At 36.5% G+C, this 27,208-nt stretch overlaps 1 protein-coding gene across 3 annotated transcripts in view; it reads right to left on the reverse strand.

The window, feature by feature from the left end:
- Window positions 1-27,208, reverse strand: part of VWA3A (von Willebrand factor A domain containing 3A) — a 2,208,650-nt gene that overhangs the window by 906,398 nt on the left and 1,275,044 nt on the right. For all 3 annotated transcript variants that reach the window (XM_044089639.1, XM_044089638.1, XM_044089640.1), the window contains one exon: window positions 17,881-18,076. In XM_044089639.1, coding sequence (XP_043945574.1) covers window positions 17,881-18,076 — 196 coding nt within the window. The remainder of the gene's footprint in view (window positions 1-17,880; window positions 18,077-27,208) is intronic.

A 27,208-nucleotide genomic window follows, 5' to 3' on the forward strand; every position in this document is an offset into this window, starting at 1 on the left:
GATAAAAGAGTGACCGTGGTAAGAGGAACGCTACAAACAAAATGCTAACACAGATCAGGTGAAGTAGTTACTGTCTTTCTTAAAAAGTTTTTAACCAACTAATAACAACACCAAATTTAATGAATTACTATGGATCAGAAAATACAGTTGTGTAAGTTGAACTTACTATAACAGTAGATATTCGAATGATCACTGCTGTAGTAATCTTAGCTATATGGGTTATATGGTTATATCCTGCCAAGGATATTAACAGCCAACCAGCTTCCAAAGCTTCAGTGCATCTTCCACACACCCATACTGTCAACAAGCTTGAACTGAGCTGACTAAAAGACAAGTTTGGGTGCCAGCAGAGAAAGGGAAGCTGAGCTCGGAAAGGACAAAACTAAGAACAAAAAATAATTGCCCACTCCATGGCATAACAAACACAGTAAAAAACAAGGGGGTGGAGGGAGGGAGCGGCTACTGCAGCAGTGATCATTTGAACATCTACTGCTATGATAAGCTTACTTACACAACTGTACTATGTTCCTCATACTGATCACTGCTGCAGTAGCCTAGGCGATATGGGTAGATTACACTAGTTTACTACATCTGGGAGGTGGAAGGGGAACAGTCCTAGCAAAGCCTGTTCTAGACATAGAGAAGGAATCAAGCTAGTGTTTTGTAAAAGCAAGTACAGTGGACCAAGTTGTTGCTTCTAGAATACTTCCAGAATCCAACCCTTCCAAAAAGCCATAGATGAAGCTATGGCTCTGGTAGAGTGGGGCTTGACTCTGCCTGGAATAGAGTTGTTATGGTGAATATTACAAAAGGTAATTGCCTTAGACAACCATTTAGAAATAGTCTGTTTTGACACAGGCTGTCTCTTCGCCCTACCTTTACAGTAAATGAACAACCGATCAGAAGATCTAAAAGATTTTGCTCTGCAAGATAGTAGCTGAGTTGTCTATTGTCAGCCAAGGTGTGGAGTATCATTTCTCCCTCATTTGTGCTTTCAGGGAAGAAAACTGTTAGATGGATAGTTTGGCTTAAAGTAAATTCAGATATCACTTTAGGTATAAAAGACGGATTATCCTGAGAAGGAACATGTGATAATTGTCCTTGGATATTTTCAAAAGAAGGGAGAGCCACTGTTGCATGGGTCAGAAGACAGTCACCACAATGGTACTGGGGATTCCTTCTAAATCTTCAGTATTACCTGGATATCAGGGGAAAATGGTGGAATATCATACAAGTACATTCCTGTCTAAGAAAAGGGAAAAAACATCCATCTTCCAGGCCTTCTTGCATAGAGTCCTTGAGCAGAATTTTACTAGCTGATTGTTCAGAGAGGACGCAGAAAGGACTACATGAGGAACTCCCTACACAAAGATCAAGTTTTGGAAGACCTCAACCCCATCTAAATTTTCATTCATGACAGTCTGCCTTTGCTCTGCTCAGCTTCTCTGACACACAATTTTGCTCTGACAGAATGTGAGATGCCTGTATAATAAGATTATGCTGTAAAGGTATATCATAAGCTAACGTGGGTAGTCTGCATACTGGGTAAGACCTGTTTCGGCCTTGTTTATTGATGTACTATATCACTGTGGTATTGTCTGTAACCATTCGAAAAGGTCCTGGGTATCTGAGGTGATTCAGACAGTTGGGTGCCCTGATAAGAGCAAGCATCTCCTTGATGTTTATGTGCTTGCTTCTGTCTTTGTTGTCCTATATAGCTTGCACTTTATGCCTTTTGATACTGCTCTCCAAGTGAAGTCCAAAGCATCTGTGGTGACTGACTGCTCTGGAGCCAGGCTGGGAGGGGTAGACACAAATTTAGGGACATTCGATGTTTCCACTAAGTGATTATTCTTTTGACAAATTCCATAACTGGAATTTGAAAAGATAACGGATGTTAGTGCTGGGACCAAAGAGACTTCAGATACCATTGCATCTTTCCCATGTGGAGTCTTGCCAGGGGTATCATGAGAATCATAAATGCCATAAGATAAAGAATCCTGAAGTATTCCCTCACAGTGACAGAAGTCTGAGGGGAAAACCCTTGAAACAGATCTAGATATAGCTCTATTTTTCATGTGGAAGAAAATCTGTTCTTACTAAGAATTCTAACAGTCTCCCAAGAAACAAACTTCTGTGTGAAGGAGTCAAAGAAGACTTCTGAAAGTTCTCTTGGAATCCCAGCTTGTTTAAGAGATCTCTCAACCAAGAAAGAGAGATTCTTGACACTTTGAAAAAAACTCTACAAAGATAAGCATGTTGTCTAAATATGGAGAATGTGGATACCCTGTAGCCTACAATGAGCTGCAGTATAACTATAGCTATACACTTTGTAAAAACTCTTGATAGTCCAAAGGTTAAGGCAAAGAACTGATAATGAGATTCAAAAACACAAAACTTTAAGAAAAAACTGAAGTCTGGATGAACAAGGATGTGATAAGCATCTTATAAATCTAGTGTTACCAAAAAACTTAAATGAGGAAGAAGGGGTAACAGACTGTGAAGTGACAGCATTTTGAACTATCACAAATAAGATTAGGAAAGAAAGATCCAGAACTGGATTCCAAGCATTTACTTTCTTTGGCATCAAAAACATCCTTGAATAAAAAACGTTCCCAAACTGGGAAGGAGGAACTGGCTGTTTTACTCCCAGGGACAATACACATTGTAGGACCGGGGGAGACAGAGGAATTTGGTCTGGTGAATTAAAAATAACTCCTTGAAAAGGAGGAATTTCCTTCCACTACCACTGGTAACCTTGTTGAAAGCTCATCAGACCCATTTGTCTGAATCTGTTGCCAATGAGAGAAATGAAGAGTCAGACTTTCTGGAAAAGATAAGGGATTGCCAGGGTGGAGGAGGAGACATGGTCTATTGAATAGTCATTCTGACTTGCTTGATTTTCCTTTGTTTTGGGAGAATCCTGTTTTCTTTTTGGAACTGCAACCGCCTTACAATTGTCTTCTTAAACATCTGCTTACCAGTATTTATTACCTTAGGATACTAGAGCAGTGATCAATACGATGGATATCTCCCCCTTCTCTTTTTATAGGTGCCATGGTATCTTTTATATCTACCTCTACTATCACAAACTCAAGCAGATGGGACCTCAGTTTAGCATCTCATTCATTTTTTGATAACTGCATTCAACTACATAAGGCACATCCTCAGTAAGCTGAAAGGAATATGATATCCATAATGTCACAAGAAGATGGACCAAACACATCTAAAACACAAAGGTTTTCAAATATCTAAATAACAGACACTATTAAGTGATGAGATTTGGCTTGGTGTAAGACTGGAAACACTGACCTATGGTGATGCTGCTTATTTGATTATAAAAGAGCAATTAAATGACTATGGAAATGTTCATGGATACTAAATGCTAAACTGAGATCCAATTTGCCTGAGTTGCTGGTAGCTCATCTGGCTGTAAAAGATCCCATAGCACTTATCAAAAAGAGTAAGGGTACTTTATTGATCACACATAATACAATAATTTTAATACAAATACTAAAAGATATTAGCATTCACATTGCTGCCCTAATACTTTCCAACATATTATTATAAATTAATTATAAAGAAATGGTTATCAAAATATAGTTTCACATTATTTCAAAACCATCCTTTTGTCACAAACTGTATTTTATTTTAATATATTAGCTGCAGAAATTCATTTATTAAACCAAATTTCTTTCATTCCTGCTTCCAAAATATTATATATAATTACTATATGCATTTTATCTAACTTTTCTTGTTATTTCTCTTCAAAACAATTATACTATACAGATGATATTCTTTCCATATTTATATCTTTCATGTCTTTAAATTCTTCCTTTTTATTATTTTTTTCACACCTTTTTTTACCCTTGAGCATTCTGGAAAAACAAGTTCTACTGTCTCTTTGAACTGGCATTTTATACAGTCTTTCACTTTTTTTATCCTCATATATAATTAACACTTTGACTGACAATTTTTAGGATTAGTATCCACAGAAAATCTTGTCCTTCCTACCATATCTGAAACCCTTCGATCCTCTTCTTTTTTAATACCTTTGTTAAATTATCACTTAAGATAACGGCAAATATGTATATTAAGAGAAAAGAAAACATACCATATTAACATTTTTGCATTCACATACTTTATATATCACATACATTTCTTTGTTTACTTTGCAATTATCATCAGTCCAGCATTACATAAATTGGTAAATTCCTGCCTTCCCATAAGCCTCACTCTCCCTCCTCCTCTTTCTTCTGAACATTATTGCGCATGTATTGCACTCATATTTTCCATTTATTTCTATGGAATTTGTTCCTTCCCTTTAGATTCCTCTTTCATTTCTTTTATCTATCTGCTAATATCCAATACTTCAAATACAGTTTGTTTAGACTTTGATTTCCATTTTCTAGTAATTGCTTTTTTTGGCAGCCAACAGAATGAAACTTAATAAGGCTTTGTATGTCTAGAAAATTCACATCCAGTGTCCCAGCTCAAAAAATGTATCCTTAGTTACAGCCATTTGGTCACCCAAATATTTCTGAAAGAGTACTCTGCACCATACCTCTCAACCATACAGAATTACTTGGTTTTTACCGAGTTTTGGAGTCCAAATGAAGGGGTGCCACGATTCCCGAGTGTCACCCCTTCATTTCCGATTTCTTTCTTTTGGTTTATGAATTATTTCAAATATTGTGCTGTGGGAGGGCTATCAGCCAGCTGGAATTGAGTTCCTTGAGCTCACATCATCATTTCTGGCTGCAAATGTGAGCAGGAAACAGCACTCGTTTGGATTTCTTATTAGCAGCAGTTTGGATTTATCAGTGGTGGATTTCTTAGCAGCAGCATTTTGGATTTACCAAGAGCGGGTAGCAGCAGTATTTTGTTCATTTTGTCATTATTTATCAAGAGTGGGTCGGAAAATGTTAACAGCAGCATGCTCGTTTCATCAGAAGGGGAATCAAGTGAAGTTGATTATGTTATTTTGCTCGTTTTGGATTTATTTATCAAGAGTGGGCCAAGAAATGTTAACAGCAGCACTCTCATTTTGGACTCAAGTAAGGTGTGTGTGTGTGTGTGTGTGTGTGTGTGTGTGTGTGTGTGTGTGCGTAAATACCTGGTAGCTAGAGGTATTCAGGCTCAAACCCTGTCCCTTTGGTAGAGGGTAAAAAGAGCCTAAAGTCCCGAGCCACCATTACTGAGCTTTGTCTAGATTTTTTGTGCTACGAGTTGTGAGCTAAGCCTATGGTGAGAAGTGAACAGAATTTGTATTTCCCTATTATTGGCTTTGTTGTTTGTTCAGGTTTTTTGTGCTAAGAGTTGAGAGCTATGGTGAGAGAGAAATGAGAACTGAATTTGTATTCCCCCATTATTGGCTTTGTCCAGGTTTTTTGTGCTAAGAGGTTGAGAGCTATGGTGAGAAGTGAGAACTGAATTCACTACATGTTAGCCATTAAGTTTCAGTCTTCCTATTTTTTAGGGTACTGCTGATTTGGCATAGTGGTATGTTGCTCTGACTGTAGTGCATAGGGTCCTGGGTTCAAGACTTGCCAGTGACATGCATGGTGGTTACACATGTTATTCTAGCAACTTTCCAAAATTATACACGCAATGTTTAAAATGTGTCCCTAGTTTTTGACCTTTTGCCTCCCACCCAAAATAAAAACAAAAAAAACTGAAGTTGAAAAGTGCAAGAAGCTGTGCAAGTGGCCTGTGGCTTACACTACTGTCATTCTATTTATAGTGTGAGTGTGGAAGTAGACTTTTATGATGGAAATGTTTGGAATTGGGCAGTTTTGTCATTATCGGTTCATGCATTTTGTTTCATTGCCTACAGTACAGTCTACTGGAAAAATGTTCAAACAATAAATTTAAAATGCTCTCTGTCTAACAACTGTGCTGTTGTATTATACAAGGAATATAACTTAATAAAGTCAGGAAGGTGTATCAAAGAAGAGAACACATGTATGTTTCTTGTTTTGTGTGCAAGGGGCCAATGATTTGAAAACAGCCCAAAGGTAATCTTTATCCACCACTGGCCAGATGCATTTTCTTTGGATGTGATGTGTGGGTTTCAATGCTATTTCAATGAAAGGCAGAGAAATTTGAATGCCAAGTCTGTTTTCATTGTGAGACAGTATTTCTTTGTTTAGCAGATGTCTGTTAGTGTTTTGTGCATTGTTGTGCTGCAAAATGTAAAAATAAAATCCAAATAATCATTGTAGAAGTAAAGCAGTATGCACACATTAGTGTTTATGGTAAATGCGGAGAAATCGCCAGGTAATGGGACATTGAAATGGCTCCAGGGGACTCTGGTGCGGTGCCATATTTTGGTTGTCTGTTCCCATAATTCCACTGGAGTGGGTGGGGTTACGTAATTATGTATGCAAATTAGATGTTAACCAGTCTACAAATTTGTACCTATTTTTCATGGGCCTTGTCCAGATTTTTGATGTTTCCAGGTTGAGAGGTATGCTCTGCATGAAATTTTTAAAATCTACCAACTCATTACATTCCCAAAACACGTTCCCAGTTTTCTCTTTCTTCCCAATCACTCCTCCAAAATTTGCTATCTACCTGAGGAAAAATTATTTGAAGTCTACTTTAGGTATAAAATACCTATGCAAACACTTCCAAGCAAAGATCCCAGACCTTCTGGATTTTGTTGCATACTTGGAAGCCACACACATGCATCCCCCATTGTTCTCTTGTAAATTGCTTTCCCAGTCTCGCTTCCCAATCTTTTCTAACCTACAAATTAATTTCTTATAGTTATGCAATATTTTATATATCATACTAATTATCCAATTTAACAGAAAGTTCTGTTATAGATTCAACTAAAACCCTCACTAGAACAGTCTTTCACTTAAAATATCCATATCCCTTTGCCTATACTCTGATATCAATCCCTGGTAGGGAAAGCTGCAGTCCAAACTCCTTCTTGGCCTCATCCCACTCTACTACCTTTCCTTCTATAGTTATTTGCTCCCTATACCTTGGTTTCTTTCACAGTTTTTGACAGTAAATTCCAGCCCCCCCCCCCCTCTTGACTATTTGATGTACACCTACTTACAATCATCCCTTCTGGCAAAATCTCCTTTCTTCATTCTTATGTTTCTTATAATACTTTCTCCTTCTTCATAAATGTAATATTGTCTCTAAATTTTTAATTTCACCAAGACTTTTGCATGTCTAATACCATGACAGAAATGGACCCCACTCCTAAGTCAAAGTATGATTAAAGTTCATGAAATTAGTATTGTTTCAATTTTTGATGTTAGCCAAAAGTGCTCTTCACAGCACCTGCAATTTGCCCAGAAGTGACTTCTTCTTCTGCAATTCATACAGAGTTACATGTATCAGCAACATGTCTACATACAACTGTAATTTATTTTTGTGAGACCCATTGCTCCTACTAGTATTGGAACTGTCTGGGTATACTTCTTCTACATTCTCCTCGTTTCTGCCTGCAAATCCTGGTATTTTATGACTGTGTGTCTTTGTGTACATAAGACCCTTTAATCACTGTGTCCAGCTACTTTTGTCTTCTTTTCCCTAACTACTATATCTGTTTTTTTTTGCATCTATTTTTTGAGCTGTTGGTAATGTGTGATTCCATGTGATATAAACATTGTTTTCTATGATGCTCCGTGACTCATGTTTCCAATACTTTTCATCTACTTCAATATTATAATGTTTGCACAATCCTCAATGCAGCAGTCATGCCATGTTATTATGCCTTTCAGTAGATTGTCTGCCATTAGTGCATTACACCCAGCAACAAGATGTGTGACTGTTTCCAATCCGGTTTCACAAAACCCACATTTATCTAATTCTCCAACATGTTCAATGGACTCTGTAAATAAAAAATTCACCTCTCTCTAACTACTCTAGTGTGAGATTCTGATCGACATGAGGTTGTTCCAGGAGTTTTCTGTACTTGCAACTATATTTATGCATTTTCCACATTTTTTTGCATTCCGTTCTGATCCTTCTCCTAATATTCTTTCTTTTGTTTTTTGGCACATTCAGTTGCTGTCTGATTTTTATCTACTTCTGGTTTGATTTCCATTCCAAAACACAAAAATGCCAAGCAGGAACAGAAGGATGAACTACTCCGCAGTAAATAAATGCACCTATTCAGGCCAAATTCAATAAACCCAATACTGGAGTTTATTGAAGAGAATAAAGCAAATGATAAGCGCTTTCATCCTGACCATTTCAGAACTTCATCAGATAATAAATTCTATCACACAATCACTTTATATAGTACAGAAAAACTGGGTAAAAAAATCATTAAACAATTAAAACATTATTTAAACTGACACACCCCCTTAAAGGAAAAGACTTGTAAAAGACTGTATTATATATGTAACATATAAAATATGTATAAGATGGAATAAATAGTAGGTAAAAAACTCTGGGTTTGTGGTGTGTGTGGTTACCTTCTCCTCCTGACTGGTCTTGCCAGTACTGAATTGAGAGAGCTCAGCCTCCAGTTTGGCTATATAGTTGCATCTCTCGCATATATTTGTATTTGTTGGGAGGAGAAGAGGGTTGTCTGTGTACATGAGGCAATTGTAACATTGCCTCAAGATTCCCAGATTCACCAGCTAAACAGGAGAGGACGCCAGCAACTGACCCTTCGACATGCTAGAATAGTGAAAACGATTGCTGTGTAACTGAGTCAGAAAGGACCTATAGGGAAATGGGTACTCAAGGGAATTTCTTAAGTTATTGTGCCTGTACTAATATCTTTAGTTTATTATTTGTGATAGTGTATTATAGATTCTGGTCTGTTCTGATACTGCGAGTTGCTTTTATCCTTTCTATCTTTCTGAGCATTTTTGTTGATCTGTTCCCTCTTCTGTACTCTTCTAACAGTGAATGACACTTCTTGGTTTAACTGTTTTATAGTTTTCTCTATTCAATGCTTCCTTGATGGCATTTGATTTCACACCTTCCTTTCCACTTACTGCCCTGTGTTTTTGTGGCAAGACTTTATCTGTTAGTTATTAATTTAGCTGCACAGTAATATATCATATTTACTTCTGTTATATCACATGAATATCTATGAATAATCTTGATTACTGTGTTCATTTGTTTTATCAGACTTCTAACATTTTACGTCTGACTTTCTGTAGTCTATTTCTTTCACTGATCTTAATATGTTTATCCATCTCTATTAAATCAAGAAACTCTTCTCTTAACTCGTTTTCTTCTAAACTATGGCACATTTTTTGTTTTCCATTTCACTGGCCTATCACTCCACAACACTGACCTTGTCAGTGCTGCACAGTTTCTTGTTCCTTCTCTTGCTGTGCAACTCCGACTGAACTTTTCCACTGGTTTGCTACTGAAGGCATCAAAGTATCTTCATATGACAATTGATCAGATGCTTCCACTCTACTGGTCTCTCCTTAATGTGGGGATTCATTAGTGTATCATGATGTTACATTATCAGAGTTAGATTTTCTACACTAAATCCTTCACTTAGCAAGTAGTCCATAACTTGATTTTCTATTTCTTTAACTTCTCCATTACCAATCCTCTTTTCAAATTTCCCCTTTTGTTTTCTTATTTTTTGTATTGTAAAATTTTTCATACCTGGATGCATTTGCCTGTATTTGTCTTCAAATATCTTTCAAGCTGCTTTTTTATTAATTAATTTGGCTTCCTCCTTTGTATAAAGAATATTCTGTATGGTTATCAATATTTTCTTTAAGGATCTGCATCCAAAATCTCATTCTTTCTTTATTTCTTGACCCCCCCCCCACTCATTTCATCACAATCTCGTTCCATTTTGAATTATAATCTGTAGATCTAAAATATCCCTTCAAATCAGATAATCCTAAACCACCATGTTTAATTGGAAAGATTAACATTTTAACCTCTTTTTGATAGATTTTCTCATCCTTTAAAACTATCCACAAATCTACAGGGTCTATATTAGAACACCGAACATTCAAAATGTCGAGTGTTCTAATATCGAACCCTAGCAATCGAAAATTCAAAACATCGAACATTCGGAACAGCAAATTATGTCCTATGGAAAAAATTTGCTGTTCCAAAACACATACACACAACACAAGCACACCAAACAAACAGCAATCCACACACATACACGTAAACTTTTACACCTAACCCTACACTAAACTATACATACACCACTAAATATCAACTTACTTTAACCCAAACCCTAACCCTAAGGTCCATCATTATCGCTCAGTTACCTTACCGGTGCCCTAACCCTAACTCACCTACCCCACCCTAACCCTCACTTCCACACAATCGCACACTTACCTGACCCACGCCCTAACCCACACGTCCACACAATCGCACACTTACCTGAACCCGACCCGTAACTTTCCACCACAGTGCTGAAAATACCGAAGCAACAGAAACGGGCAACCAAATTCTTTCCCTAGGAAAAAATTCAGTTTTCTGTTTCTTCGATATTTTCAGCGTTCACTGAAAATGGGTCGATATTAGAACATTCGACATTTTAAATGTTCGGTGTTATAATATAGACCCAAATCTACATACACTTTTTTCACTATATATTCATACTGCGAACTGCGTTCTTCTTTCTTTCCCAATGTCTCCCAGTTTTTTTCCACCCTAATATCGTCATTTTTATTCTTCAGCTTCATAATCCTTCTGATATTTCATTTTTTTGTCCTACATTTTCCCAGATTTCCTCATACATAGTGTAAATCATTTTTATGACGGTACTTTATCACCCTTTATTCTCTATAAAATCCAAAATAAGAGCAACAATGCTAAATACCCTATATTTTATTCACCTACCTTCTTCTATTCTTGTCTATTATAAAATTCTTCACTTGACAGGATTTAATCTGGAGCCATAGACTATAGAATTATTACATAAAACAACTTATTTTCTTTCTAAGTTTACTGGAAACATTGCTACTATTTTTGAAGGATAATTTAAATGTTTTTCTTTCAGCTTTTCCCAGTTAGGGGTCACCACAGTGGAACTCCGGTCCACTAATGATTGGCAGTAGATTTATTTACGGGTGCCAAGGTGCCAACTTGACACCCACCCTTCAACGAAGGCACGCTACCTGATATAATTTACTTATTTCCTTTATATCTACCAATAAATTCTCTCACTGTCTGTGCATGACATCATATGTACTAAAATTCTGGCCCAAAACCTTAAACTCTCTTCTATTAAATATATATATATATATATATATATATATATATATATATATATACACACACACCTGCTTTTTTGTGATTCTTCAAAAAACTTCATTTTTTCTGCTTAATCCTACATAGCTTAATCATTTCCAACTTATTTTATCACTTCTGCCAACCATCTAATATATTTAGCAACAATTATCACATTGTCTGCATATGGCATAATCAATCTTAAGTTTTTTTTACTATACTGCTTATTACTACATTCATTATCAGAGCAAACATTATGCTATTTAAGGGGCATCCTTGTTTTACTCCTTTTTGAAACAGTATTTTCATGGCTTTCTAATGATTTACCTTCTCCTTTAGTATGTTTTTATTATATGCAGTGCTCACAAAATCTGTTATGTTTTTACTACCATACCTATCTAAAACATTCCATAATACTCTATAATTGTTCATGAGATACATTATCAAATACATTTTTATATCACATATTATTATTCTTGCTTTTTCTCCTTCTTCTTCCTTAATTACACTATTTACCACCTCTTTCACTGGTATCACCATTTCCTTTAGGTTTTCCCTCTTAGACCATACAGCCCTTCAACCCATATATCATTCAATACTTCTTCATATCTCATTTACACAATTTTAACTGGAATTTTATAATCATTGTTAAAGTAACTGGTCTCCATTTTTTTTAAATCTGCCTATCACTTTTTTTTCCAAATCACACTTCCTTACTTTCAGAATCGTTGTTCTTCAATTTGTTCAGTCCATCCATCCATCCATCACCTAAATTTCCGCACATGGCCTTGGGATGTCACATCAACAATGACCATTGCATAAAACCAATGTTCACAATGCACAGTGGCTAAGCCTGCTATGATTGTTCTTCCATACCTTTCTCTCTCTCTCATACACTCCCCCAGACACATGTACACCTATGGCCACTTTAGAGTGTCCAGTCCACCTACTGCATGTCCTCCACAAGTATTTCTTTCAGATCTCTTTCCATTCTTTTATAAAATTTACAACCAAATACATTTGCTTCTAGTGCGGATTTCTTGTTAGCCTTGCATAAAACCTACTCACTTTCTTTCCACAATTTCTGATAATCTGTATCACCATTTTTTTATTTTTTATTTCCGGTCATCTGTAATTATTTTTCTTTTCTGCACACACACACACACACACACACACACGCACACACACACACACACACACACACACACACACACACACACACACACACACACACACACATTTGTATATATCATTATGAAACATGGCATGCAACTTCTTTATTATATCTTCCTACCTGTAATGCTGTGGAAATTTCATGGGCAAAATGCATGCAGCACACACTGGCTGCATCTACAGACAGTTGTTGAACAAGAAAGTTGAAATTAGCTGTCTTGCAGAAGCTGAAAGGTGTGGCATGTCCTCAATAAAAGAAAAAAAAAACTGCACACAAATTGTTCCAGCAATAAACATTATCTTTTATTTCATTTTATTTATTTAGGAATTTTACTTCCATATACAATGCACTGTAAAAGTTCACAACACCAGTCAGGACCTCCATTTTGGGCATGATCATCAGATGCCAGTGTTGCAAAGTGTAGTACCAGCATTCAGAATGAATGCTGATACAGCAATGAAGTTTTGAAGTAAAGCACTTTTGTTAATGGAAGGTCTTATTTATTTATTTTTACCAGACTTGTGGCTTCTGCAATACAGCCAATTTTGGCTTTCTTCCTCTGTGACTATCTGTATCTGTGGCTGGTGTGTGTTGCCAGCATTCTCTTCCTGCCTTCTTATCAAAAGACTTTCCTGTAACAAAACTTCCTCCATCATCATGTATTGTTTCTTGAAACATTTTCCTTAAAAAGATGGCACTTCTTCCTTCTTACCCTGCACCAAAATCTGTTGTCTCTTTAATCAGTCTTCTATCCATTTCTTATTGTCATAAAATTTTCCTTTCTTTATATATTCTTGTACATTCTCTTCCTTCTAATGAACTCATCATATCTTTAATTAAACCATCATACTGCCTATTCTGCTCTTGTAGACTTTTTCTTTCTATTTCCATACACATTTTCTTTTCTATTATATGCTGACCATCACTCTTACCATGGTGTATAACATGAATCATGATCCTATGATATGCTTTTACTTTCATGTCTATTTTCTTTTTAGCACAATTTTCTTTTTTTAATTTATTAATACTCTCACCTTCTCTTATTATTTTTTCTTGACCTACTTCTGCCTATACTGCATGATGGTCAGAAACCTCTGCTTGTATTGTTCCTCCTGTACTATTAATGGTAGTTTTAAAAACAATGTATTATATTTCTGTCTTAATATTTGCCCTCTTACATTTAAATTCTTTTTTGCCCTACTTACAAATGCCCCTACTTTAATAACTTCTCTCATTTCAGCCATTTCTATTAAAATGTTACCTTTTCCTTTCTTCATATTATAATTAATGTGATTTATTACTATTATACCCATGTTCACAATTACATAAGGCTTCAAAAGCTCAAATAAATCTTTCATTTTCTAAACTTTTGTTAATGCATATATTACGATATCCCTAAAATCTAATTTCCTTTTTAATAGCCAGCAAGATAATCAACTTATTTTAACTACAATATGATCTAAATTTTTAATGTCAGAATGGTTAAGCATTACTCCAAACATTAAGCACTGTTCTACTCCAAGATAAAAATTATTTTTTAGGCTACATCTCTCTTGAAAACTTTTAAATCTAACCACCTTTCATCTAATAAACAAAATATCTCTGCTTTCATCTTCTTACTTAATTGCAACACTAGTTACCCTCCTTACATTACTAATTATATTATTCATATTTAAAGCAATTAATTTTAAATTATCCAGTCCCCTTTTTTATTTTTTAAATGCTATCGTCTTAATTTTTGCCCTGTTTTTACTCTTTCCAATACATAATAAGCAGATTATGATTCCAACATAATTTCTTCCCTTTGCTGCTTCAAGTTCACCTTATCCTATCCACCATGTGTTTTGTTTGCAAAGTACTAACTTTATTCTGCAACAAATTAACATTAGCCTGTTTATTCCTTCCTTCAGTTTCTTGTGAAATCACTACACTTTCAGCTAGCTATCTTACCTTCCATTTTTTCTGTCTCATCTAATAAAATGTCAGTTTCCTCACCCTTTTTATCATTTTCATTTTCCACATTCACATCTTTATTTACATTATGACCACCACCATTTACATTTGCAACTTCATTTACTTTTTTTTTTTGCCACAGCTCATACAAAATGTCTTTTCTTTTTGCATTTATAGCATTCAGCAAAAGAGTTCTTCATGTATGCCTCAGTTCCCTACATTGTTCAAAAGTTTTTGTCTCACATAAAAATACATGGCTTTGGTTGACCCCAGTACCTTAGTACTGTCTTGTAACAAGCTAGTGAAATGTTTTAGTTCTCAATTTTCTTTCTTTAATGACACTATTTTTGCCAATTCCCAGTTCAAGATATTTTTCAACTTTTATTTTTTAATGTTATTAACAGTCTCACATGCAGTGTTTAAATACTTTTCCAAATCAGTCTTTTCGACCTTGACAACTCTAAATGGAATAATTACTTTGTTTTTCCGTCATATTTTGTGCAGAAAAATACATGTTCCAAGGGTAACAAGCTCTTTTTACCATTGACCCCGTTCAAAAAACTTTGCATTATTTTAAAACCCTCAGATATTAAGTCATAGAAAGGTTTGCAGAGGAACCAGGCTCAAGTCCTGATAATCCAAATTAAACTTTGTTATAAAAACATAAAAGCTTAAATAAATCACCACATTTTCATTTCACAGACTTTATCAGATGTACTTTAACCAGCCTAAAGTCTTTCGTATACTGGCCAGATGTCGGGGTGCCCTTGGCAGGGGATTCCTATTGTACGAATACTGCAACACTGAAATGGAAGGATATCTTATTTTTCTTTCTGTGTTGGGGTGGAGATCATCTGAAGAAGAAGCTGACTCCATGGTCACATGTGCCAAGTCTCTGAGCTGCTTGTTTTCAAGGAAAGTCTTCAAAGAACTTTCCCTACACTTTACTGTTTGGGGAGTCAAGAAAAGACAAATTTGATAGACATGACATTATGTTTTCCAGACAAAATACATAACATCTAGGAACATCCTTACAGGGAATTTGTCTATTGTAAGAAGATTTGCCTGTCTGGCAGACATGAATTTTTATACATAGCTTTTACAAAAAAAGGAAGGTTCCCCAAAAAGAATAATTATTGCTCAAAGTTGTAGCTGAAGCTGACTGATGATATTCACACTGCCTAACAGGCTGTGAAATGTAAGCAAGCAACACCAGTCACAGAGTTTGAGCCAATAATATTATGAAAGTGTGTAGTAGCATGAAGAAATTATATTTCAGTAGTGCCAACGGTTACACAATTCATCAACAGTGCATCCATTCGTGTGTGCCACAAAGTGAGACACTATGCCATTCTTCTTCTTCTCTACCTGCATTTTTCATTTTGCTGTAGAGCAATGCGGACTATTGGAGGCATTTCTTTGGGGTCTATATTATATGAACTAAAGTTCATATAATCGAACACTCAAATGAGCGAAAATCCTGGAAATCAAAAATGATATTATGGGGGGCTGCCCCCACCCCCCCACCCCCACTAAATATATGTTCCAACTCCGAGATCACACTACAGTGAGGAAAGGACAAATGCACCAATCTTCACTGTACTGCGATCCCACAGCATGCATCTTGATTTCCGGGATTTTCGCTCATTAGAGTGTTCGATTATATGAACTTTCAGTCATATCTTATAGACCCCCCTTCTGTGCATGTGTGTGTATCTGTGAACTTCAATGGGACACTTCCAGACTGTGCTAGAACATTTACAGTGAAATAGTAGTACTGCCTGCATACCATGGCAGTCTGTGCAGCTGAAGTCCTGCTGCACTACACTACAGGTACATCACATGTAAGTTGCTGAAGTCCTGCTGCACTACACTACAGGCACATCACATGTAAGTTACAGGGTTTACATGATGCACACCTATGTGGGAGTACACAGAAATGTTCCCTTGGATGTGAGCTCAGTGCACACTACTTAGCAGGAACAGACATACTATGAGTACTATGCTGCCTTTATATTCCATATACAGCTGAATGAGCATCAATTGTGTTACCATAATAAGCAGCCTGCCCTGTTCTGCACACATTCCTGATGACAGCATCCATCCATAGGTGTATTTTCTGGCATACATGTCTCAAACACATAATAAGCTGGTTATGATCAGAGACCTGATCATATCATAAATGAATGCTACCTAACAAGCTTCTATGCTACTCTTAAGATAATCAGTGATACAGTTTCATAAGAATGCACTGATGAAAAGTATTTCAAAAGCAAATCTGCAAATCTGAGTTGCAAAGATGCATAAATGGATTTAAGACATGTGGATATCACTGCCTGCATTCCCTTTTGGAAAGGGATACATTATAAACAATACAGTGCTGATTTTAATTTACCTATGCAATTTCTTATGACCAACAGGAGAGATATTAAAAACAGTGTTTTAAAAAGTTCTAATTAAGTACTTTAGTGAAAGTTTTGTACTGGGAGGGCTACTGACTGTGAAATGTAAGGACATATGGATTGTACAGTTAGCATTATACAAACTGTCTTCATCTATGGAAATTACATTTTGACAGTGCTACAGAGTGTTAAGTTTGCTTGAGTGGAGGAATTAAGCTTAAAGGCACGGCAATAAATCAATATTTGAACTGCCAGAGTGTAAACAGAAAAATTCAAAGATGGCTCATTTGTATTCAAAAATCAGCACTCTGATTATATAGCCCAGACAGCATGTTCATTGTAAACTGTGCATATACCAATAGAATAAAGTCCAGCCGCTGATGTACCATTGAGTGGTTGGACTTTCTATTAGAATATCCTAAGGCACAGTAGAAAATAGATGAAATATCACATATGTTCTTAAAAATAAAGAAACAGGAATGTATCTGATTTTTCTTCTATTTCTACATTGTCCCTCATAAAATGTCAACAGAAAAAAAGGCAATGGAGAGTGGCTTTTCTCCGATGCTTCTCACACACTGTACTGACGTGATGTACTGTGCAAGCCTGGGGACACAAGTCCTATATATGTTCAGTATGTCAGTAAAGAAGGATTAATGGAGAAGAACATTTACACAAAGGCATTATTTAAGAAAGGTAATCAAATTCTTTCTTAAATAATGTCATTGTATAATAGCAATAATCCAATCTTGGCTGTAGGTATATTAGGATTTATCTGTGGCTCCAGCTTTGCCCTCATGGTCAAACCACTCCAGCATAGTAATACCCACACCCAATCATGTAATGTCATGGATTATTGCTTAATTGTATCCACATACACAGCATACGCATTCTTTTGGAATGTAAGGAACACATTCCTGGTGTGGTGAGTAAGCCAAGCAGTATCAATACAATCTATTCAAGCGAAACTGCCTCGTTGTGAAGAAGGGTATACTACAAACTGACTGCACTAAAACATGCAGGTGCACATATATAATACACACACAAACACATGCTCACACACACACACACACACACACACACACACACACACACACACACGCACACACACACACTTACACACACACCATGCTTACATCTTATACATCTTACCTGTTTCTCTAAACCAGTGGAATCTGCCATTACCAGAATGTGATATTTCTTTCAGAATGATCGCTGTTTCACTTGGAGTTGCATAGCGGGCAGGAACTGTCCCATTAAAATCAAAATCTTTAATACTGAAGAGACAAATGTGTACTTGTAGGTCACATCCACCACATATTTCTGCGATAAAGGAACTGACAGCATGCTGCAATGTAAAGGTACTAGTTTATATAACCTGTTTTGAAGACTCTAATATCTGCACATACACAAACACACACATATATATATATATATATATATATATATATATATATATATATAAACATATATATGAAAAAGCCACAGAAAATTCAGTGATATGGTTTGCTGAGATTGGCTTACAGTGGTGTACAAAATAGATATCTAAAATAATAAAAAATATTAGCCTATTTGATAAGTACAGTAACACATGCTGGGATGTGTGCTAAACAGATATTAGCATGCAAACTTGTAAGACACTCACTCACTGGATTTATGCCTCACAACATTTTGGCTGTATGTAATGTCTATTCAGCATGTGCTTTTTCCTTACATATACACTCAAATATAAATATACACACTGATTTATATTAATGTATGTTTTGTGGTAGAAAGATTTATAATTAAATCCGCTTCAAGCACCTTTCAGCATAAAACTGCATACTCACCATAGTATCTTCCTGTCTTCATCCTCACAAATGAGTCCTAATTATATGGTGTGTTATTGCTGGTGCAGACCCCAAAAAGTGAAAAAAAAAATTCCTAAACTTGAGGTCAACAAAGCGATATCTCTTATTGTAAGCTGTTTCAGCACTTTTTTTTTTGTTTTGTTTTGTTTTAATAAAGCCAAGGCAGGCATAACTTCTGAGTCATGTTAATGTACAATGAGTGCAGACTGGTTTTATCAGTCCAACAGGAGAGAAACGTTCAATTATCAGAAGAAGATGTTAAAAAATGCACACGGGGTTTCTGTGAAATTATTGATAACATTGTGAAAGTTAGTGATGAGAGATGCTTATGGAATGGAGGGTGGAGGTTGAAAGCTGTTTTGAAATGTGAAAAAAAAAACATGATGAAACAATTGCCACGTGTTATTTTTGTGTCTGATTATAGATAGACATTAAGATATGTTGTCCAGCTTGAATCATGTTTCTTTTGTGGGACTTTTCTCATTTAATTAACGATTGCTACAAGATACAATGTAACCAGTGTCAGGAGATAGGAACTGCAGCAAGATGGTGTGTGGCTGAATGGAGGTTGTGGAAAAGAGGGACTCTTGACAGACTATCAAAGCAAACAGTAAATAATGAAAAATAAAAGGGAAGGGAAGTAAACAGACATGAGGAAGGACAACAAGAGGTTGAGAGGGTGAAGGAGAAACTGGAAAATACGAAAAATATATGGAGGAGAAAAAGGAGGACAGAGTTTGCGTACAGGAAGAGAGATCAGGAAAAGGGAGTGACACTAAGATTTTTTTTGAAGTTCTAGAAATTGAAAAATCTTATGCTGAGGATCAAAGGTTATTTGTTGTATGCACACCCAGGAAAGAATGTTCAACAGGGGAAAGAGTAAAAATGAGAAAACTAAAATTTAAAAAATACTGCCCTAAACTTAAAAAGTCAGAAAATCAACAATTTTAGAGTACATTCAGTAAATGTGCCAAATATTACTAATATTATAAGAAGGACATGGATACTGTATAGATGTGCTAAATGTGATGTGGATATTAATATGTTAGAGGAAGTAAGGTTTCTAAGAAGAGAAAGAAGATTGCAAACAGAAAAATTATGGGGTAGAAATATAATATGGAACTTAAGTGAAGGTTGTTCTGGAGTAGCTGTGTTGTGTAAAGAAACAGTGAAAATACTAGATGTAATAGGAAGGTTAACTGTTGTGGATGTGAGGTGGAGAGAACATGTTTACAGAATTATAGCACTGAATGCATGTACAGCTAGCAAGAAAAGAAAGAATCTGTTTAATCAAATATTAGATTATGTGGTGGTTAACATAATTGCAGAGGACTTCAAATTGTGATTTAAGGGGAAGATATAAACAGAAATGGCAATATGAACTTATAAAAGACAGACAGCTGGATCTGAAATTGATTATTTTGTATTATTGGAAAACTTGGGGGAAGCAGATGATAATACAATTGTGACAGGTTTTTCAGAGCATTTAGCAATATAGATAGAGGTGATGTAAGAAAGGAAGTATATTAAAATAAGAAAGGGAATAAAAAGAGTAAATAAGAAACTATGGGTGAAACTAGTAGGAAGTATTGAACTTATGGAAGGATCAAATAACAAAGAAAGATTTCTATAAAAATTGGTCTGAGTGGTGGACTGAATTTAAAAAGAAGTATAAACATTGTTTTTTCCAGTGGCAGGATGATGTAAGACAGAAACTATGGGAAAATTTATATAAACGTATTAGATAATTTAGAAAATAATTCAAGATAATAATATGATATGGGAAAAGAAATATATAAAAGAAATGGAGAAAAAAATTAAAGCATTACTATTAGGCAGAGATATTATTTACAATGGAGAATGGACAAGATATCTGCATATTTGGGCAAAATAGTAAAGGAGGATATTGGTATAATGAGAGAAGTGAAAAATGTAAAAGGAGAGGTAAAACACTAAAGCAAATTATGAGTATTGTAGTACAGCACATGGAAAATATGTATTAGAGTAAAATGTTGGAAAATAAGAGAGTATGGAAAGTAAAGATATTTTCAGAAAGAGCTATGGAAGAATTTGAAAAAGAAATTAGTATTAGTGAATTGGATGAAGTTCTTAAGAAAGTAAATGTTGATTCCATATATTCTGTCACCAGTGCTGAATTATGCAAACATTACGTATCCTGAGACTCAGTCTGTGCGAATGGCACATCTCCTTGCTGATTGATAGAGATGACAGCTTACTCATCAAAATACTACTTGATTGTTCCAATGATTCCTTTTAATGCAGTTTAGAAATTCACAGGAAACAACAGGTTCAGGAGGTAAAAACTGCAAATTTCTGCAGTCCTAACTAGCCTAGGCTGAAGACACTATAACACAGGAAGAGAAAGCACATGCAGACAGAGAAAGGTTGGTGGACAGTATTAACTAAGAAAAGCGGGGGGGGGGGGGGGCAGGAACATACCAAACACAAAGGAAAACAAGCTGTAATGACAACACACTTCCCACCTGGTATCTGTAGATACCACTATTAATATATATATATAAAACCACAACAGGAATTGTCCTTATGGAAGATTCTTGTCCAAGAACCTGCACGACAAAAGAAAAGAGAAAACACAAGCAATAACAACATTATACTTGAACTTCCCCTGGTGTCATAACTTGTGACACAGTCTTTAAAAGTTCAGGCAGCTTCAACATCTGGAACAGCACTGGAATCATTCTCTAGAGATAGGAGTGAGACGGTCTCTGTCACCAGGCTTGACAAGGTCTTCACAGCTCCATCTCTGGTGGTTCTTACTTCCACCTTGTAAACTCTGCCATCTTCACCTTGAATAGCCTTAGTGATGAGACCCATAGGCCAATCAATGCAATGAGCTTGCTGGTATTTCAGCAGGAAAACAACAAGTCAAGGTAGAGAACTTTTTATATGATTTTAACAATAATTTTAGAGGTAACCAATTATGTGGATTGACCTTCACACTAGATAGTAAAGCTATAGTGGAGAGTCTAAAAATATTGGGTGTTTCTAGTGGGTGACAACCTTATTATAAATAAGATAGATGGTAAATTAAAAGTAGTATTTAAAAAAGACAAAGTGTTTAAAGATTATTTGGAGAGCAAGGCACCATATATTAGTGTTAGTGAAAGGTGTATATTATTGCTTAAGTGTAGATGCTGCCCCCAATGTCCATACGTTAAAAGGACAGGGACATTTGTAGTGAAGGGGCAGACTTACCAACTGAAGGGGTTGTGATTATAAAATTTGTGGTTTATCTTTGCTAGTTGTAAAAACTGTGAGGCATTTTATGGTGGGATGACCACTAGGAGAATAAGGGAGAGAATGTATGAACATTTGTTAGACATCAAGAAAACCAAATTGATGAATGCTTTATTTAGACATGTTTTGGAATGTGGGATCCATACTTTTGAATTTGTGGTTATTGAACAAGTTAGTAAGGATCTTAGAGGGGTAATTGTGACTATATATATATATATATATATATATATATATATATATATATATATATATATATATAAAGAGCTTGAGTGGCAACTGAATTTGGATGCCACAAGTCCCCCAGGAATTAGTGATAGTGTGTCTATTGGTTCTGTTTTAAGATTGAAACATTTACTAGGGTGATAGAATTATTTTTATTTCATTGTATTTTATTGTTTAACAGTATTTTAGACTGAAAGTCTTGTAAACAATGTTTATATGATTTTAATAAGAAATTACTTGTGGAATTTTATTGGTTAATTATTAATCATGTGACAGTTGTAAAAGGTTTTTAAATGGTTTGTTGGTGAAAATGTTAGTTCTGATGAAGTTGCATGATGTAAAATAGGGAACGAAAGTGTTTATTTTTATTAAAGTCTGGCGTTTATTAACTTGAGTGCTTTGAATTTGCTTGTTGGTTTCTTAGTTTGTGTGATTCCTGGTATTTCATCAGGACTAGATCACCTTCTTTTAGGTTAGGCTTCTTCTGTGCTTGCCATTTACAGACGCCCTTGTAGAAGATTGACATATGCTCTTCTATATCTTTCCCAGAAACAGTCTGCCAGATGTTGCACGTCTCTCCATTGACATTGATAAAGATTGTGGTGACTGACAGTTCATGGTGGAGTAGAAACCAGTCCTGTTTTCTGGGTAAGCAGGGTGGCTGGGGTCAAGACAACTGGAGCCTCTGGATCAGAGGATAAAGGAACCAAAAGTCTAGAGTTTATGATGGCAGCCACTTCAGTGAAGATTGTGAAGAAAGTTATCATCAAGACCTGATGGGTCAGATGTGTAGAGGCCACGTCAAGGAGCACAGAGTCCAGAATCCATCTTTTCATGCCAATCATTCTTTCCCATGCTCCATCCATGTGAGAGGAATGTGATGTATTGAATTTCCACTCACATCTTCTGCTGTTCAAGTGCTTTTCAACTTGACTTGTATCAATCGGTAGCTCCTTACTTAAATGCTCTGACAAAGTTGGTTATGCAGTCTGATCTGAGCAGCTTCACTGGACCTCTAGTGGAGAAGAACCTTGTGAGAATGTTAACACTTCAATGTGCACAGCATGTATACTCAAACATGTAAACATTACTGCCCATCATTTGTTGTTAGCTTGGCCACCTCTATTCTTCCTTACCGCTACTGACCAAGGAGTGAAGACATCAAGCCCAAAATAGGTGAAAGGTGGTTCTGTACTTAATTTTTTGGTGGCTAAATCTGCCATAAATTGTTGTTGTTGTTTTCCTCTTAGTTTATGACACTTGACACACTTGTGTAAAATGGTAGCAATTGCTCTTCTTGCACCAATGAGCCACAGTCCTGCTGCTCTGTTGGCTCCTTCAGTGTAGTGTCTTACTTGGTGGATGACTTATTTATGGTAATATTGGATAAGTAGGGTAGCTATATGGTGTTTTCTTGGCATAAATAGAGAGTTATGCTCCTCCTTTTCTAACCTTGATCTATTCAAATGACCAACAACTCTGATCGTGCCATGACCATCTATGACTGGGTTAAATCTGTAAAGCAGACTTTTCTGAGAGACCTATCCTTTACCTTTTGGACACTTGAACTCTTCTGAAAAGACTTCCTCTTGTACACAATATATGAAGAGCAACTTTACCTTTTCAATTTTAGACACAACAGGCGATTTCTTGCATGTATGCCATCCATGACAACTCAGCATCTGGTTGGACTTACAAAAGCTCTGAGGGATATGAGCCAACAATGCTGTGGCACTTATTAGTCGTGTCCAGGAAGAGAAGCATTCAAATCACCTTGTCCTGATGTTAGAGTATAAACATATTTCAGAGATCAGTGAAGTAACCTCTTGGCGAATCTCACGATCACTGGTTGGCTCAATGAGTTCAAACATGGAGTCACTGTCAAATGTTAGACAATACTGAGACAACAGGAACTTTACTCCCGAAAACCAGTGGGAATCTGCAAGCTTGGCAGCTGGTATTGACTTGGTGGCAAGATCCACAGGATTCAGTTCAGACAGAACATAATGCCACTGTTCAGGTTTGCTTGACTTTCTTATACGTTCCACTCTGTTAGCTATATACACATAGAATCTTCTGATGGTGTTATGTATGTATACCAAAATGACCTTACTGTCTGTGTAGAATGCAATGGCATCAATAGCAATATCCATCTCTTCACCTTCCTTCAGTGGTGGAGTGGGTTCTGTGTGATTATTGTCCAATATATTTTGCATGAATGTCACAAAGTGCTCTCTCATGTCAGGTTTGTTTTTCGTGTCTTCTTGAGTGAGATAAACATAGATACAGCTTGCTCAAGGTTGTTTGGAAGAATAGCTCTTGGACTGCAGAAGGAGCTTTCCAACTATTGGAACTGTTCTTAACAAATCCATTGTCCATCAACTTAGTGAACTCTTTGTCCCCAATAGAGGGAGCTACTTTACTGTCATTGCAAGTAATCTGAAAGATTGTTTAATTGAGGTCATCATGTGTTATGGTCTTATAACAGATGTCCTTCTCTGCATTGCAGCAAAACCTTAAGCTTGGATCAGGCTCATGCCTCAAGTGGTAGCGACAAGTATATCATTTTGCATGGGAAACAAGTCTGTTTTCTAACAGGTTCATCATGCAGGAATTCATATAATAGGGTCTTTGTGTCTTGTCTAAGCAGACATCACCAATTAGTACCCAGCCCAAATTGAGTCTCTGGGCATAAGGAGTGTCATTAGGTCCATTACACTGTTAGTGCACTTTGTGAACTCATGGGATGTCCTTACCCAAAAGGATTAAGATTTTGGCACTCTTGTCAAGAGGTGGAATGCAACTGGCTATGCGCTTCAGATGGGATTGGTGACATGCAGCTTCTGGAGTGTGAATCCCTTCCCTGTTGTCTGGCAGCTGATCACATCTAGTGAGCATGGGAAGAGGAAACTGTGTGTTCCCATAGATAGCTATCATAAATCCATACTATGTTCTTCCTGAAGTCTTCATTTGACTGGCACATGTTCGCAATTTATAAGAGTAGGATTCACCTTTAATGTTTTAGCGGTGAAAGAAATCTGGGCTTACTAGAGATTGATTGCTTTGGTCATCTAAGATAGCATACATTCTTGTTACCTTTCCTGGTTGTCCTGCAGGGAAAACCTTGACAAGACATATCTTAGCACAAGATTTGCCATAAAGTCCATCTCTGCATAGCTCAGTGCACTTGGAGAACACAGGAGTAGTTTGCTGCTTGGCGCTCTCCCAGCCATGACTCAGTGTGGGTTTACAATCACTTGTGGGTCAAAGCACCCATTTGGATGAACCAGGGTGGTATGCTGTCATGTACTTGTCGCTGTTACATTCAAGGCACTTAACAACAGCCTTACAGTTTCTAGTGAAGTGTTCAGAAGATGCACAGCAGCTATAGCAGATATCATGTTCTTTCAGGAATACCTTATGTTCTTCAAAGGGTTTCCCATTAAATACACGACACTTCCTTAAAGGATGTGGCTTGTTGTGAATAGGACACAAGAGGTTGGGATCACCAGATCTCTCTTCATTACTGGCAGTCGATGTACTTGGTGAAATTCCAGTTTATCTGGCAGAGACGGTCCTTCTCATAGCCTTACACTTGTTGCTTGCGTTTTACACATTGCAGGCATTGCAGTAGAATTACTCGACTCTAAAAATGAGAAACTTGGGTTGTGCTTGGCTCTAGCCACTTTCCTGATAAATCCACAGAAAAAGGAGAAAGGTGAAAAACTGACCTGATGCAGTAGCTTGCACTCTGAATCCACCATACTCCATTTCTTTTGACGATAAGGCAATTTTGACATAATTGGGAAAGGGATCTCACTGATTTGGATAATTCTTTGGATCTTCTGGAAGAAGTAGAAGGGCAGGATGCAGTTTCTTGCAGTTGTGAAATTCTGACATCTAGCCTAGATGTTGCTTGTAACAATATTAGCTGTCTCTGTTGATCAATAATGCTAAAGTTTGTCAGTTCCTGCAGTGCTTCTTCCATGTGGGTACTTGACAAGAAGGAAGAATATTTTTCAGCAAGTCTTTTTTTAATTCACATAAGCCTTTTTGAGTCTTTTGAGTGCATCACTGAGTTGCATAGCATTATTGTCAGCTTCATCAGCGATGTATATGCAGTGATTAGTTTTATTCCATAGCTCTAATAAACCATCAGGCTTTTCTTTCCTTGCAGCATCATAAGCTTCCATGAGTTTCACAGATGGCTTGGCCTTGCATCTGGAGGTTTGCTCTGTTCCCTGCATATCAGTGTCTTGAGCGGCAATAGTTAGTGATTCATCAATTTTCTGTGGTGAGTCCATTTCAGTCAAATTCACAGGGGTTTTGGTGAAATATAATATGCAGCAATGTGAGTCTTGGCAGCTAAACAGTTAACAAAAATGTCTTGTAGAATCCTCACACTCACTTATTTGTAAACATGCTCTGAAACTATGGGAAGTTCTGGAAGCTTCCGGAATTAACAGAGGCAATGCTGCTGCTATACAATACTTGCATGCAGACAAGTCCCTATTTTGAAGTGAACTTTTATAACTTGCAAATAGAAAGGCACAAGAGATCACAATATTGCAATATCACGGAATATTTTTGGCTGCAGACAGATTCCTAACTTCACAATATAATCTGACACTGTAGCAAGGAATATAGCTTGATAGCAGTCACACAACATGTAGATACACTTGGGTTAATGTTTCTCCAACTGATGATCCTTTCACAACATAGAATGTTTTTATACTCAGTTTCCAGCAGAAGGCAGCGGAGCCTGCAAGGGGATCTAGCTTGACTTCAGTGTAGGAGATCCTGTAAGTGCTTTCCAGTTCTTAACTTCAGTGAAAATTGCAGAAGCGCTTGCAAGGCTAACCACGTTTTACTATTCTGGCACCAATGTCGAATTATGCAAAAGTTATCCTTCCTGAGACCCAGTCTATGTGGATGGCATATCTCTTTGTTGATTGACAGAGATGACAGATAGCCTACTCTCCAAAACGCTGCTTGATCGTTCCATTGATTCATTTTTAATCCTGTTTAGAAATTCACAGCAAACAACAGGTTCAGGAGATAAAAGCTGGTAATTTCTGCAGCCGCAACTAGCCTTGGGTGAAGATATTATGACATAGGAAAAGAAATCA

The sequence above is a fragment of the Protopterus annectens genome, chromosome 12.part0, assembly GCF_019279795.1.
Source record: "Protopterus annectens isolate FY-2018-M chromosome 12.part0, PAN1.0, whole genome shotgun sequence".
NCBI classification, from domain to species: domain Eukaryota; kingdom Metazoa; phylum Chordata; order Ceratodontiformes; family Protopteridae; genus Protopterus; species Protopterus annectens.